Source organism: Periplaneta americana, chromosome 14 (genome assembly GCF_040183065.1).
Source record: "Periplaneta americana isolate PAMFEO1 chromosome 14, P.americana_PAMFEO1_priV1, whole genome shotgun sequence".
NCBI lineage: Eukaryota > Metazoa > Arthropoda > Insecta > Blattodea > Blattidae > Periplaneta > Periplaneta americana.
This window is the reverse complement of record NC_091130.1, coordinates 8,256,024-8,271,065: the sequence shown is the minus strand read 5'-3', so window position 1 is coordinate 8,271,065 and position 15,042 is coordinate 8,256,024. Positions and strand designations below refer to the sequence as shown.

General features: G+C 35.3%; 1 protein-coding gene across 3 annotated transcripts in view; it reads left to right on the top strand.

The window, feature by feature from the left end:
• LOC138713110 (phosphatidylinositol-3,5-bisphosphate 3-phosphatase MTMR3) overlaps positions 1 to 13,411 on the top strand; it is a 67,124-nt gene extending 53,713 nt beyond the window's left edge. For 2 of the 3 annotated variants that reach the window (XM_069844889.1, XM_069844888.1), the window contains exons 12-14: positions 5,458 to 5,565; positions 10,595 to 10,785; positions 12,338 to 13,411. In XM_069844889.1, coding sequence (XP_069700990.1) covers positions 5,458 to 5,565; positions 10,595 to 10,785; positions 12,338 to 12,650 — 612 coding nt within the window. In that variant the 3' untranslated portion in view covers positions 12,651 to 13,411. The remainder of the gene's footprint in view (positions 1 to 5,457; positions 5,566 to 10,594; positions 10,786 to 12,337) is intronic. The other variant, XM_069844890.1, reaches the window with a different exon arrangement.
• Positions 13,412 to 15,042: the final 1,631 nt, after the last annotated feature.

Sequence of the window (15,042 nt, the reverse complement as noted above, 5' to 3'; positions counted from 1 at the left end):
TGTCAGAAGGCAAAAGGGAAGTAAGCACCAAAACATGGATTTCTAGGTTAGGTTGATTCATATATAGGATTTGATGCTTGTTTTGATGTTGGTACTGCCGAATTACAGGGATGGGTAGTTGCGTATATTTTTTGATATTCGAAAGAAGTAAATGACAAAGTTGTGTGAAAATTTGTTTGTTGATTGCTGGCAAAAGGAAGCAAGGCACATGTTTTTAAACTCAGTTGTTACAATTTAAATTAAATAATTAATACCACGTTTCGTATCACTTTGGTATACTGTTTAGAAAGGGAAGCATGTAGAAATAGTGGAACATTCAACCCACTATGTCTCAAAATGGAGCTTTTGGACTTACTTCATTTTGGCTTCTGAGGTAAGACATGCTCTGAATAAAACTTACAGAACTTCGAACACTATGCAAAGTTCGAGCTTTTTAATGTTGTAAAAAGTCCTCACATTGAGATCTATTTAAAAATAAATACTGCCGAGCAAAAAAAACGCAACACTTGAATAAATTTGAAATATCAATCTGTAATACAAATTATAACATTTCTGTGTGCTTCTATGGACCTGTTTGTGTTAGGCAAGTGTTAATTCATGTTTTGGGAAGATAAGTATACCCATTGGGTCGTTTGTGACACCCTCTTTGCCACTTTCTGTCCGGTACTGTATATTTATTGCTGTGCTATTAAAATTTACAACCCTAAACCCAGCAGCTAAAACAAAGTTACAACACTATAGTTTTCTTTTTTTGGTTATAATGGAATTCTGTGATATTGAACTCAGTTTTCAACAACATTTAAGAAAGTTAAGATGACGTTAAGCCCCATGAACGCCGCTAGAGCAGTCCCGTTGGTAGAGGATGGCCGCAGTTTACGTTATGTGGCTCAGGTGTTGCATACAACTCCGTCGACTGTTTCAAGTACAGTGCAAAGGTACAAGGAACTTGCTTCATATTCTCGAAGACCGAGATATGGTAGGAAAAGGTCAACTTCTTGCTATAGATGACCAGTTCTTGTGCCTTCAAGTGCTGCGTAACCGCCACACCACTGCGGTCAAAGCCAGAAATCGACTAGACTAAGTGCGAGATGTGAATGTCAGTGAGTGGACTGTGAGGAGGAGGTTACATGATGCTGGCCTGATATCCAGAAGATCTGCCCTTGGCTCAGAACTTACAAGACAACATCGTCAAGCTCGCTTACAATTTTCAAGGGAACATCAGAAATGGGCTGACAAACAGTGGGGAACAGTTCTGTCCTCAGATGAATCCCGATTCTGCCTCAGATCCTTAGATGGAAGAGAAAGAGTGTAGAGGACTGGAGAAAGGTATTCTTCATACAACTTTTCATCAAGGACAGCATTTCAGGGCGGTTCAGTGATGGTGTGGACAGACGTCAGTTTGACTGCACGGACGAATCTTGTTTTGTGGAAGATGGGTTTCTTACTGCCCATCGCTACAGTGAAGAAATTCTTGGGCAACATGTTCTTCCTTTTGCATCACTTATTGGTGACAATTACGTGCTCATGCAGGACAATACACGTCCTCGTGTGGCGCGATGCGTCCTCCAGTACCTCAATGAAGTAGGGATCCAACTCATGCAATGGCCGTCACGTAGTCCGGATCTTAACCCAATTGATCATCTGTGGGACATTTTAGGAAGGAATGTCCGTCAACATGCTCCAGATACTCTTCGAGAGCTACGGAGCCATGTATGTGACACCTTAGCCACATAACGTAAATTATTAAATAAGTATATAATAAATTTCAATCTTAAGACATATCACCTTGCAAATGTTTATTTGCTATTTAATAACAACATATGAACGTTTTCGCCGTTTACGGCATCTTCAGATATAACAAAAAACATGTAATCTGGACCTATAATAGTAAATTATGCAAATGACAAGGAGTAGAGAACAATATATGTAATACATGAGATTCATGAGCTTTATGTAAAATATGACATAAAACAGGATGAATATTGAGATGATCTTTGGATTTTAAAATTAAACTGGACGAACATTTTTACATATAGCTCATGTTACAATTAAATATACAATGATTAAAATTTATCAATGATGTTAAAATTTAAATTTATAATGATGATAATAAAATGTTTTAGAGTAATCATAGCTGAGAATTGTCGTAAGTTACAAGATAGTTTGCGTAGCTGATGTTCGTGTGTTTTGTAATTGTTTCATCTGAAAATTGAGATGGAGAAATAATAATAAATGCAAAAATATAAACGAGTTATTATATAGAGACGCAGATAATTATATTATAAAAGTACTTACTAAAAAACGTTCATTGATGAACTAATGTTGTTTATGTTAAAGAATTGCTATTAGGTGTAATTAGATTTGTTGAGATATTTGCTCGTTGAGTATGAATGTAGTGGAATGTACGAAGATTTCGTAATAGATGAATCATAAGTTAGGTATGAATTTTAGTCATTCACTGAAAATTAAGTAGAGAAAATCAATATTATTCGTAGTAATTAGTAATAATTAGATGAGCTATAATACCAAATATATGTAAGTGATTTAAGGCAGCAGTAATAATTATTATAAGATTACTTACTTAAAGAGGTCGTTGGCTTTTGAAATGGATGTTGTTTGACGTCAGTGACTACTCTAATTTGATGACATCCTATTACGTGTCTTAAGATTGAAATTTATTATATACTTATTTAATAATTTACCAGGCATATTGATATATAAAATGAATTGTAAATCACATAATGTAAGCTGCGGTCATCTTTTTCCAACATGACTACTCTAGCGGCGTTCTCGGGGGTTAACAGTATCTTAACTCTCTTAAATGTTGTTTAAAACTGAGTTCAATATCACAGACTTCCATTATAATCAAAAAGAGAAAACTATAGTGTTGTAACTTTGTTTTAGCTGCTGGGTTTAGGGTTGTAAATTTTAATAGCACAGCAATAAATATACAGTACCGGACAGGAAGTGACAAAGAGGGTGTCAGAAACGACCCAATGGGTATACTTTTCTTCCCAAAACATGAATTAACACTTGCCTAACACAAACAGGTCCATAGAAGCACACAGAAATGTTATAATTTGTATTACAGATTGATATTTCAAATTTATTCAAGTGTTGCGGGTTTTTTTTTTTTTTTTTTTTTTTTTTTTGCTCGGCAGTGTATTTCAAAGATCACACACTTTCCACAAAACAGATACAGACACGTCAAAGCATTAAAAAGTTTCTTCTTCTTATTTCTTATTTTTTTATCTGTTTTTATTTGGGAGGGGCTTAAAGCCCTTAGTCCCTTTCCCGCCCTTGTAGGTGAGCCTCTGCTGTGTATACCTGCAGATGTTCAGATACAGCTAAGATTCGGTACACAGTGCAAAACACATGAAAGAGTATGCACACTCTGGTCGCATTTCTCCTGCTGTGTCAAGATGTGGAATCAGTTATCTTCACAGGATATGGTCGGTTGAACAGTGCTCAATATGTCCATATTCTGAGAGATATCATGGTCCCTTCAATGCGACAAATGAATAGGTCTTCCAGACATACCAGTTTACCTGGGACTGTCCCGAATCTTTAACATTTGTCCCCCTGTCCCAAAAGAGACTATCTGGGACACCGAATGTCCCAGTTTTCCTACAGAGTGTAAAATAATATTGTTTACACTGTATTTAAAATTTTCGGGTCTTATTAGTAATTGATAGATTTCAAAAAGGCTTATGACTCGGTTAAGAGAGAAGTTTTATATGATATTCTTATTGAATTTGGTATTCCCAAGAAACTAGTTCGATTAATTAAAATGTATCTCAGTGAAACGTACAGCAGAGTTCGTATAGGTCAGTTTCTGTCAGATGCGTTTCCAATTCACTGTGGGCTAAAGCAGGGAGATGCACTATCACCTTTACTTATTAACTTTGCTCTAGAGTATGCCATTAGGAAAGTCCAGGATAACAGAGAGGGTTTGGAATTGAACGGGTTACATCAGCTGCTTGTCTATGCAGATGACGTGAATATGTTAGGAGAAAATCCACAAATGATTAAGGAAAACACGGGAATTTTACTTGAAGCAAGTAAAGAGATAGGTTTGGAAGTAAATCCCGAAAAGACAAAGTATATGATTATGTCTCGTGACGAGAATATTGTACGAAATGGAAATATAAAAATTGGAAATTTATGTTTTGAAGAGGTGGAGAAGTTCAAATATTTTGGAGCAACAGTAACAAATATAAATGATACTCGGGAGGAAATTAAACACAGAATAAATATGGGAAATGCCTGTTATTATTCGGTTGAAAAGCTTTTATCATTCAGTCTGCTGTCAAAAACTATGAAAGTTAGAATTTATAAAACAGTTATATTATCGGTTGTTCTTTATGGTTGTGAAACTTGGACTCTCACTTTGAGAGAGGAACATAGGTTAAGGGTGTTTCAAAATAAGGTGCTTAGGAAAATATTTGGGGCTGAAAGGGATGAAGTTACAGGAAAATGGAGAAAGTTACACAACACAGAACTGCACACATTGTATTCTTCACCTGACATAATTAGGAACATTAAATCCAGACTTAGGAGATGGGCAGGGCATGTAGCATATATGGGCGAATCCAGAAGTGCATATAGAGTGTTAGTTGGGAGGCCGGAGGGAAAAAGACCTTTAGGGAGACCGAGATGTAGATGGGAAGGTAATATTAAAATAGATTTGAGGAAGGTGGGATATGATGATAGAGAATGGATTAATCTTGCTCAGGATAGGGACCAATGGCAGGCTTACGTGAGGGCGGCAATGAACCTCCGGGTTCCTTAAAAGCCAGTAAGTAAGTAAGTAAGTATTAGTAATTGATATTCAGCTGAAATGAATTCTGTCCTCTCCTACACTCAACAAGAATATGTTCACCACGATCATATCATGAGTATTTTTCAGATCTTACTTTACGTAACAAAAATTGCGGTTTTTCAGTACCTTGTCATGCAACCAATCACACTTCATGTAACAATTTTGTGTTATAGTTAGCATGGCTATAATCGCTTCAAAACTTACCGATATTCAGAATTTCTGCTTCGACTATATAATTTTCATTAAAACATATTCTTTCTGTGGATGCTGTACTTCCTGGCAAAGAGAGAATAAACTCTACAACATCACAAAAATTCTGAAAATGTAGACATTTTTCATTCATTAACAAAATATGCACCAGTCCAGTAGATAAAGGAATATTGATTTAGGTTGTGATTGACCAATATTTAAGCATATTTTAATTTTAAAAAGTTTTATAAAAAATCGGGATAAAAGTAATAGTTTTACTAAAATGACGGGACGGCCGGGACATAGGAAAATAATGGTACTGTCCCATTCAAAACGGTACATATTGTCACCCTAACTCTTACCGTTTGTTTTCTTATGAAATCAATTCATTAATGTGTCGAATTATTTTACTACAAGAGAGCATTTAAAGTTGCCGTGTGTTTCAGGCCAAAGAAGATGCTTTGCAGAGGGAATTACACACGACAAGACTAGCTTTGATCCAGCAGGTGTGCCATCATTGTAGTCACACCAATGCTGAGAGACCAGATGATGTTGTAAGTAGCGGCAAGTAGATTTTATGGAGGAATTTCAATTAGATCTTGAAACATCTGTTCTATTTTATTATCTCCCTGTTGCTAAATTCTATCCAAGTGGATCACTTATCTAACCATATAATCTATATATATATATATATATATATATATATATATATATATATATATATATATATATATATAATTTGAACTGGTAATGAAAATTACGGGAAAACGGCTGGATGGATTTTAATAAATGAACCCTCATTTTGAAGCTTGGAACTCAAAGTTTTTCAGAAAAATAGTAGTTTTCAGTGAAATGTCAATTTTTAAACATAATTTTCCTATTTTCCAAAATCCATCTGTCATCAGTTTTGAGAACTAGCTAATAGCATTCGCGGCCGACTTGATATTTCCTTTGCTTTTTTGTAAAGGAGAAGCGAAGCGAGCATCAAGTCGGCCATGTTGCATTTCAGAATAAAACAAAAAACACACTACAGTAAACAATATTACACGAAGGCCATGATCTGCAAGAATGCTGACATATTTAGAGCTCAAATTAAATTGGTTATTAAAAACTTAACTTACCGGTACTAAAAATAATTTACAGGTTCGATTCTGTGGTGTGTAATTTTCTGGGTACAGCTGTGTATTGGATATTAAAAACTACAAAACTTGAGGTGGTTTGATGACATTACCATTAGAAATGAAATATTATTGTAGTTAATGCCATGATGTGACTATTTTTCATTAATTATACATATTAATGCTATATTGATATGAAAGTGAAACGTTTTGGGGTTATATAAGTAGATGTAGAGAATAACTTAAATTAGATTTTGATTTCTGTATTTTACTGAGTGGCGGCTATATAATATATACAGTATATGTTACTGAAAGCTATAAAACTTACGTAAGATAATAATATTATGAAAAATCAAATATTTTTATAGTTATTAATCAAGAGGGGTTGGGTCTTTTTCATATATTTAATGGCGGTGTGGTGTAGATATTTATATGCGTGATTCTCTTCAGTATTGGCTCGAGAGAGAGTATCTTTCATTATTATGGAAGCAAATAACTTTCCGAATGTCTGGTATTCTTCATTGAAAATAAATCTGAAAAATGTTTATTTGAACGTCTAATGAACTTAGTTTGCAGCATTTGCTGCACAAGCCACTAATAATGTATATTTATGAACTTTTTACTTGTAATTTCAAAACATGGTACATAACCTTTAAGAGGTAAGAACTTTAGGAGAACTTCTTATGTGTTGTTAATTTAGGGTATATTTTCATTTTGCTTCAGAAATACAATATAACCCTGTTTAAAGAATCTCTTGGGCCACCATTTTATTTTCTTGAAATAGAGTTTTCATTAATTGGAAGTTTACTGTAACAAGTAAAGGAAATATTAAAGTTAGATTTGTGATGGGTTTACATATTGGAATAAGTTATGAATTTGACAATTATCGGACAAATTAAAATACAAAATATTTAAATAGTTATCCTTCAAAGAAGTCTAGCACAGTAATCTTCTTCGTCTTGCTTAAGTTTCTTACTTTCAAAATATCTTGCTCAATGTTGAGTTGAGCCAGGAGAAAAGACTCTACATTAAATGAAGCAAGGTATTGCCTACTTAAAAAGATGGCCAAAGTGTATAATGATACCTTTTTCTGTTGCTGAGGTATATTGTAGAACTCTACCTATATGCACAGTCATAGGAATATCTTTATTTATGTATGTTAGTGTCACCTTTGTCACTTTGTTTATCAAACTTTCAGAATCGAAAAAGTGAATGATGCTACTAGGTATATTCGAGAAAAATGAAAAGAAGTGACAGGGATTCATAGTGTCCGTCTAAGACTTGGATGAAATATTTATGTTCTCGGTTGAATACTATTGTGATATTTAGATTTTTAAATGAGTTGGTTCTTGAAATAATTCCACTCGATACCTCACATATTCATTATATATGAAGTCTCGCCCACCTCATTGAATATTACACGACTACTATGAAGTAGCCAATGTGTATTATCATCATTTAATTCGAGAAAAATTCGTTCCGGCACCAGGAATCGAACCCGGGACCTCTCAGCTCTACACACTGAGTGCTCTTTCCAACTGAGCTATTTCTCGAATTAAATGATAATACACATTGGCTACTTCATAGTAGTCGTGTAATATTCAATGAGGTGGGCGAAACCTCATATATAATGAAAATGTGATGTATTAACTGTTAGCAGTTGTCACAAACTGATGTTGAATATGGCCATAAAGTCATTTAAATATGCGCTTCTGCATGTATGACTTACATTGTCTAAAGTGCAGATAGTAAGGCCGTAAAACATTACAACGAGAGGAGTTCGACCGGCACTGTGGATTGTGTCCCGGCATAGCTCAGTTGGAAAGAGCACTCAGCGCGTAGAGCTGAGAGGTCCCGGGTTCGATTCCCGGTGCTGGAACGAATTTTTCTCGAATTAAATGATGGTAATTCCTCTCGAGTTCTCAGCCAGGTAAGTTGGATAGTTGCTACCAATCTCTCGATGACTAGCTCAGCAATCTTCTTCAGAAATTGAAGTGCCATGGGACCATGTCTAGCCGGTATATAAATGGTCAGTAGGGATTCCTGCTGCGGGCCAATCAGAAGCTAGTTCCTAGTCCTAGCATGCTGTGTTCTGGTTGGTCAGAGTGTGTTGGTTATAGGTTTCCATGCTGTACTCTGCTATAGGTTTAAATGTTATATTTTCGTCTTTGGTTTACAAATGGAAGGGATCTATGCTCAGTAATGTCCATTTTGAACTTAGAAATTACAAGAACTAAAGAAAAGTAGGGATCAAGGAAGATTAACTGCAGAAAACTCATAAAAACCTTCAGAACTGGAAGAAAAAATCAGAAATACACTTAGGGACAAAAAAAAAACCGGACACTTTAATATTTGCTGGTATTTTGCAAAACATTATCTTCTCATACAATATTATGGTAGCCATCTGTTGTTTTGGAGACATGTATACATTGTTGATTGTTTTTTGTTTTATAAACAAGCCATTACAACCAAATATTCCAATTTTGCTTTCGGAGTCTCAGCTATAACAATTTTGTCTCAACCATTTTGTGCTTCATTATCGTTATCATTCGTTATTTCTTTATTTTTATATTTTCTGAGTTTAAGTGGGGTTGTAACATTTGTCTTAAAACAAGATGCGACCTGAAGATGTGGCTCGAGCTGTAGCCCTTTACGATGATGGACGCAGTGTACGTTACATTGCAAATGTTATGAATATGGCTAGAAGCACAACCCATGATGCCATAAAACGGTATAGAGATACCCTAGAATATACCAGAAGACCAGGTTCGGGTCGTCTAAGAGCTACAAATCCAAATGAAGACAGGTATATGGTGTTGAGAGTTCTTAGGGAGTGCAACCTGCCAGCTACTAGTGTAGCCCAGCAATTTGTTAACATGCATGGACGCCCAATTTCGGCCAAAACATTTAGAAGGAGGTTGAAAGCAAGTATCATGGAAGAAAAAAGAAATCCTAGAATAAATGTATAAAAGACTATAGAAAGTATAAAGGGAAGCATAAGTGATGATAAATAATTTAGTATATGTGAGAATTGAGGACCATTTTTGCAAAACTTGCTAACTGCAAAATTTGCAAAATTGAGATTTTGATGGATTCGTTAACATAAGGCAGGCCTTTACATGATGTTCAAAGCATCTTAGTAAAATTGGGTTATTTCTCTTCATTGTAGTGTGTCAAAGTGTGATCGTTTTTTCAAAACTTGCTTTCTGCTATAAGTGAGAGATACAGCAAAACTTGCTTACTATAGTGTTTTGTCTCTCCTATAAAATTTAGTTTTTTCAGTTAGCAAGTTTTGCAAAAACGGTCCTCAATTAGTCTTAACATGACATTTACAAGTGAGGTTACATGTGTGCGATACTTAAGAATGGAATGATATGTTTCCTCCTTTCAGGTATTTTTCTTTCCATCCATAGCAACAGCAGTAGATCGCCATCACTGTGGCTATAATCGGTACATAATAACTTATCTTACTTTGAATACATTTCGTTAATGACTCACAAGCAAAACCCCACATATAAAAACACTACAGAATCGCCTGCAGCATACCGGTCACGTGACTTAAGGGTATATGTACGTGAACGACCACAAAAATTATCAGAAAATGCAGGCTTTAAATTTCTAAAATATTATAAGGACATCAATTCACTATTGACAAAAATTACAAGGTACCACAAGAAGTCTTATTAGAACTTAAAATCTGATAAAAGTATAAAAAAGGTTACTAATAATATTTTTCAAACCAGTTTTATCAAAGTATGAAAAAAAGATCTCCAGTTATATCATTTGGTAACCATAATATTGTTCTGGTCTTTCTGATAACTTTAAAATTTTTCCTGCATGTAATAAACACTTATTTCTGAAAAGTAGACTACTCTCAGACATGTAGAGTTGTTTATTTTAATAAAATTCATTTTTATTCGTCCTTTATAAAATATGTTAAAATTTACATAATGTTTTGTGATCTAATTTTTCTATTTTAAAAGAAATGGGCATTATTGTAGTCTACCTTTTGCATAAATGCATGTTAAATCAGTGTACAAAATTTCAGAATTCTATCTCTAATGGTTATGGAGTTATGAAACAATATGTGTGAACATTTTCAAATTTTGGAAAATTTAATTGAAAGTAAAAAGTGAATTCTAAAAATATTATTAGTAACCTTTTTTATACTTTTATGAGATATTTAAGTTCTAATAAGCCTTTTTGTGATACCTTGTAATTTTTGTCCAATTGTGAGTTCATTTCCTTATAAAATTTTAGAAATTTAGAGCCTGCATTTTCTGATAATATTTGTGGTCGTTAACGTACATATACCCTTAAATTTTCAATGTTGGTACCCTGCGCAGTAGACCAGGCACTCTCTTTATATACTAACTCTATGGTCATAGCATATTTAGAGAGTTGGCCTTCAACACCATCTCACATAGTTGTCCATTCATTGATGTTTCTCTGCTTGTTGTGTAAGGGATCCCTGCCAGAGTCAGTATGCAGTGGGGAGCAGCCCTCAGCTGGGGAGTCCCTCCCTTCTGATGTGTCGTGGGAAGCTGTGGAGGAGCGAGAGACAGGTCCGACCTTGTGGGTCCCAGACCATGCTGTGAACCGGTGCATGGGCTGTGATACAGAGTTCTGGCTGGGCAGGCGAAGACATCACTGCAGGTGAGGCAGTAAACAAAGTATAAAACTTGAAGACCAGAGTTTTTCCTCAGTTTAATGTTAATTGTATCACAGTTGACCCAGTGCAGTTTGTCCCAATTACAGAGGGTTGTTTCCGATCTCTGGAAGCGATTTTTGTCATGTGCGTCAGGAGTCACACGACACCTGAACTGTGGTGAAAGGTGACAGAACAGTAGTGAGTGATCTCATAGAGTGCACAGTGTTTCACAGCAGCAATGCCCAAGAAAATCGAGCCTTTTTGGGAGGGGTACATTACGACCCTTTCCAATGCCAAGTACAGTTAAGTGGAAATAATAGAAGCCTGCGAAAAAAACGTGGTTTCGTTATTTCCAAGAAAGGCATCTTCTGTGTACTTAATCTTCTTCTTCTTCTTCCCTTCAAGTATTAGGCCAAATGGCCTGTTACGATCTCAGTTGAATTTTCAATCCAGCGCTTCTTTGGACGACCGAGAGATCTCTTCCTGTTTGAACGATAGTGGAGCATGACTTTTGGGATTCTATCTCTACGCATGCGATGCAGATGATTTATCCAGTTGTTCTGATAATGTTTTACGTGATTAATTACAGGTTCTACTTGTAATTCTTCCATTACATCTTCATTGCATTTGTGATCCCATTTCGTATATCCCGCTGTATATCTCATAAATTTCATTTCATTAGCCATTATTCTGCTTTTGTCTTTCTTCCTTAATGTCCATGCCTCACTGCCGTAACAAAGTACAGGTCTCGCCAAGGTCTTGTAAAGGCGAATTCTAGTATGCCTTTGTACTAGGGAAGGTTTCATAATGTTGTTAATTATTCCCATTGTTTTGGTGTATTTAGAAATTTTCTGTGAAATGTCTACTTCATCAAAAAAAGATAATGTGTATCCGAGATATGTAAAATAATTTACTCTTTCTAATATTTTTTAATCTAAACATATTTTGCTAGGTACAGGGTATTTTCCGCAGAAGGCCATAATTTTAGTTTTTTCTTTATTGATTTTCATATCATATTTAATTCCAGTTTTGTTAAAATTAAAAATTGAACGTTGTAATTCATCTTCTGAGGATGTCACCAGAGCTAAATCGTCTGCAAAAAGTAATGAATCTTGTTGTAAATGTGTATTGAGTTGTATATATCCATGAGGCAATTGTTTCCATTCTCTAATTAATTGATTCATATATATAATAAATAGCAACAGTGAAAGGCCGCAGCCTTGTCTTACTCCTGTATGAATTTCTGTCCAATGCGATAATTTATTGTCACACCTTACTGCAATTAGATCTGTGTACTTAATAAGACTGGTAAAGCTCGGATGAGATTAAATTGTATCATCTTGGGGGAGGGAGGGAATGCAGCTTGTGGCACAGGGTGGATTTGCTTGCTTTTCCCCTTTGGAATTAATCTCACGATTATTTTATACAAGTTTGCATTAATTTGTACAGAGTACGAGGATGGTAAAAGGGCAGTATTTGTTTTTTTGTATGTATGAAAATGAGACTTGAAAATGTAAGAACGAATGTCATGATACGAAACTGACATCGACTTAGCAGGGATTATTGTTGCAGGAACTGTGGGAAGATCTTTTGTGCCGACTGTTCCGAGAACACTGTGCCACTGCCGAACGAGCAGCTGTACGACCCAGTCCGAGTCTGCAGCAGTTGCTACGCCCTCCTCCATAATGCTTCAACACTACTCAAACGCCAGCAGATGAACGGCACAGGCAGCACGAACGGTTTCATCATGGACATGGACCCACCAAAACCTTTACCGCTGTCGATGATGAATGGCAGTATAGACAACTGCAAGCAGCAAGGAGCAGAGGTTAAATGCCCGAAACCTGTAGTCACTGCAGCTTCCACCTGAGCTGACGTCATACAAATTGTTTGATTGGCATTGGACTTGGAAATGTAAAGAGTGAGATTTTTTATTTGTTTCTGGTCTTTTAATAACATTGTGTTTCGGAAATTACAGCTGATCACGGTCTGTGGTGACAGTCGGCAATGTCGGAACTCTGCCTCTTTGTGTTATATAAACGAGCTTCGTGACAGTTCCTGTGCTGCTGCTGCTGTAGACAGCTTCACTATCTTCTATCCTCCCCCTCCAAAAAGGCCGCAGTGTGGGAATGGAACCTGTGCAGTGTAGTCGTTATGAAACCTAGGGACGCATCAGAAGATGTCAAGAACATTTGCTAGTCATCATGTAATTAATATTTTGTAAATTGGTAATAGTTGTATAGCTGTGCCTCTCTGAGTTTCCACTCTGCGGTCACGAGTTGCAGTTTAATGGGGCTTCTCGCAGAAATCCTTGTTTTTGTTTACTGTAATTGTGACAACGTTGGCAGCAACTTGCAAATTTATTGTTGACTTCCTCTACTGTGCAATGATGAAGTCTTATTTTATTTTAATTTTTTTTGGTTTGTTTTGAGAAGCCCTGAGAAGGGGGACAGCCTTCTGACAGGATATATATAAATAGAACCTGTTACTTCTGTCTGCGGCTAGGTGATGCGCAGCATACCAGTAACCTTTTTTAAGACTTCACAGGCGTTTGAGACACCTCCAGTATCCCCTGTCACATATAACTGTATATCATGTAGCAAATAAAAACGAGCTCAATCATCCCTTATAGCATTGCAGTGATCTTTTAGAATAAAAATGTATCCTGATTCACTCCTATCCATGCTGCCATTAACTTATTCCGTCTGCTATCTTTTGTCCATTTTGAGTGCAGACAGACTTCCAGAGGCAACATAGGACAAAGGAAGAAACACAACAGCTTCCCGGAATTTACAACAGATGAAACCACCGAGTATTTCACACTATTGTTCGGTGTGAAGCATTTCATAAAAATGTAATATTACCGTACTTAAAACCATATATATAGTGTTAGATATTTTTGTATTAATGTTGTCTAGTTAAGCATGTATTCCTTAAATGATTTACTTCGAAGAAAAATGCATTTGTGCTGTTCCTTATGACATCTTAGTTTTAAATAAACCAGTTGAAAGAAATTGTTCTAGTTTAAGAAAATTCTGTGATACAAATCAATGAGAAAGTAATCTTAAATTGAGTTTCACAAAAGAAAGAAGTTTTAAATGACATCCAAATAACTGTTCTTGCAACGTAAGTTTTCTGTGCTAGAGGAAACTTGCACAATGGCCAAATAATGGGTTGTATATTTCATTATATAACTATAGATTATAATTAATAAAATATGCCAGACAAAGGCTGTTACATATTAATTAAAATAAATTACCCGTACAAAAACAGTGTCTTCTCATACCAATTTATAAGCCAATGTAGTAAAGATTAAAACATGCATATTAAGCTTAGAAATACCTAATCTAAAATTGTTATATATAGGATAATATGTATCAAAAGGTAAGTTCAGTTGTTATGAAGGAGGTAGAGGATCTGATTTTCTGCGAACAATGTTAATACCATTTTTGAGTTGCACAATGATAAACGTTCCTTTGATTGTTATACTCTGAACCCATTTGTTTTATTTCACTATGTTGTGATGAATGTATTGTATTTTTAGTCTACATTATGTTTCTCCAACTTGTGATTAGAGATGGTCAAATTTCTTGGCCAACGCAGCCTCCAGACTTGACACCACTATAGCTCTGCCTATGGGACTGCAGGAAGGAACGTGTTTTCAGTTTTGAGATATCAAATAAAGATGATGATCTACTCGCAAAGATTCACACAACTGCAGTGGAGATACAACAGTAGGGAGTGTAGAACTTGCAATGTAAGATTAGGCTTATATGTCTGCTCCGATAGAAAAAAATCGCGCAATTTGTATTTTTCATGCAGTAAAACTGCAGTTTCCTGTGAGTAAAAAGCATAACACTTATTATACCTATTTGAAAAAGTCAAAGAAAATTTAGGCCTTCTTGAAAATGCTTAGTTATATATTTATGGAAATGGAACAAAAATTGCTTAATATTTATTACGGTATAATACAGTGTCTATCAGTCTTATTCGTACAGGTGAAAATATGTAACAACTTTGGTGATAAAAGACACATGAAATGAAAGTATTACATTTCTCTTTGAAAATTCTGTTCAGTAGCATTATGAATACAAATAAAACAAAAAGTAAATTCCATATATACCATAAACACGTAAATAAACAAAATTTAACAAAATATATAATTTCTCTACCTGTCATTTGTATTCGTACAGTTAGTAACAAAATTAAATAACTATATATAAATAACATAAACAATTACGATCTAATAACTAGTTGCATAT